This window comes from Orycteropus afer, unplaced genomic scaffold (genome assembly GCF_000298275.1).
Source record: "Orycteropus afer afer isolate SDZICR_OR568_19922 unplaced genomic scaffold, OryAfe1.0 scaffold00469, whole genome shotgun sequence".
NCBI classification, from domain to species: domain Eukaryota; kingdom Metazoa; phylum Chordata; class Mammalia; order Tubulidentata; family Orycteropodidae; genus Orycteropus; species Orycteropus afer.
This window is the reverse complement of record NW_006922056.1, coordinates 1106258-1107544: the sequence shown is the minus strand read 5'-3', so window position 1 is coordinate 1107544 and position 1287 is coordinate 1106258. Positions and strand designations below refer to the sequence as shown.

The window sequence follows — 1287 nt, the reverse complement described above, 5'->3', positions numbered from 1 at the left end:
GAAACGTGCGATGTGGTAGGAGGGGGCTCTGCCGGTCCCCCAGACCCCCGGCTCTGCTTCACGCAGCCGCCTTAGTCAGCGGCGCTGGACGCGCTCCCCCAGGGCGCAGCGTTCGGGCGGGCCTGGGCGCCGTGCACACTCCATCGGAAGGCAAAAGCCCGTAGGTTTCCGGGGCGTCCACTTTCCGTGCCTCAAGGCAGGACAAGAAACGGGGCCATCTGCCGCGACACAGCTCAGAGTGGCGAAAGGGCAAGGCTCGCAGTCCCGCGGCTTTCTGCGCCTGCAGGTAGGCTCCTGGGTCGGCCCGGGCGCACGGGGCGGCTCGCTGCGGGGGCTGCACTGTGAGGCCCGCCAGGTGACAGGGGCCGGCTACGCGCGTGCTCGGGGACACACCGCGGAAGGGCTGCGCGGAGGCTGGGCTAGAGAAGCCGGCAGGGGCCGAGAACTCACCCGACCCCTGAGCAGCAGAGTCCGACTGCGCCCTGTCCCCGCGCTTCCCGCACGCCGCGCTGGCCATGGGCAGGGGCACCAATCCTGGGTCCGGCCAGTACCTGCTCCCGCTGAGGCAGGGGATCCACCATGGGCTCCATGCTGCGTGGCTGGCGGTGCCCGGAGGGGCAGGGCTGGCCACCCCCCGGCCCTAGGCTGCGATGGCTCTTGGCACCTCCAGGGGCCTGGGGAGGGTGTCCAGCGTGCGCTGCGGTCCCCGGCGCCCATTCCAGCTCCCCGGCTCTCTCTCCAGCTCATTCACACGGTGGACCTGGAAGCGAGGTCAGGCCGCCGCTTCCCATCTGCGGGAATCTGTCCGGGGTCTCCGGTCGGAGTAGGGTACCAGTCATCGAGGGCAGCGAGAAAGGGGAAACCGGTACGGAAAGGGGGCCGGCCGGGCCGTCACGGCTTCTCGTTGCAGTGTTTGCAAAGCGTCGAGGGCGTCCCGGGGAAAGCAGCGCACTTGTCCGGGCAGGGCCCGAGCGCGGCGCCCGCCGAGAAGGGATACACGGCGGCCTGACCGAAGGGCGTCAAGGGCGCGGCGGCCACGGGCGCGGCCAGGCTCTGGCCCTGGTTGAGGTAGGCCACCAGGCGCCGCATCTCGTCTAGAGCCTGCGCCTGCATCAGGATGTAGTTCTTGGCCAGCAGCAGCGTGGCGATCTTGGAGAGCTTCCGCACCGACGGGCTGTGCGCGTAGGGGATGACAGCGCGCAGTCCGTCCAGCGCGTCGTTCAGGTCGTGCATACGCCGCCGCTCCCGGGCGTTGATGCTCAGCCGGAGCGAGCGCTGCTCGCTGGG

At 70.6% G+C, this 1287-nt stretch overlaps 1 protein-coding gene across 1 annotated transcript in view; it reads right to left on the bottom strand.

Moving 5' to 3' along the window:
* Positions 1-891: 891 nt before the first annotated feature.
* BHLHE23 (basic helix-loop-helix family member e23) overlaps positions 892-1287 on the bottom strand; it is a 3204-nt gene continuing 2808 nt past the window's right edge. The window contains exon 3 of the mRNA XM_007954706.2: positions 892-1282. Within this exon, the coding sequence (XP_007952897.1) occupies positions 892-1282 (391 nt within the window). The remainder of the gene's footprint in view (positions 1283-1287) is intronic.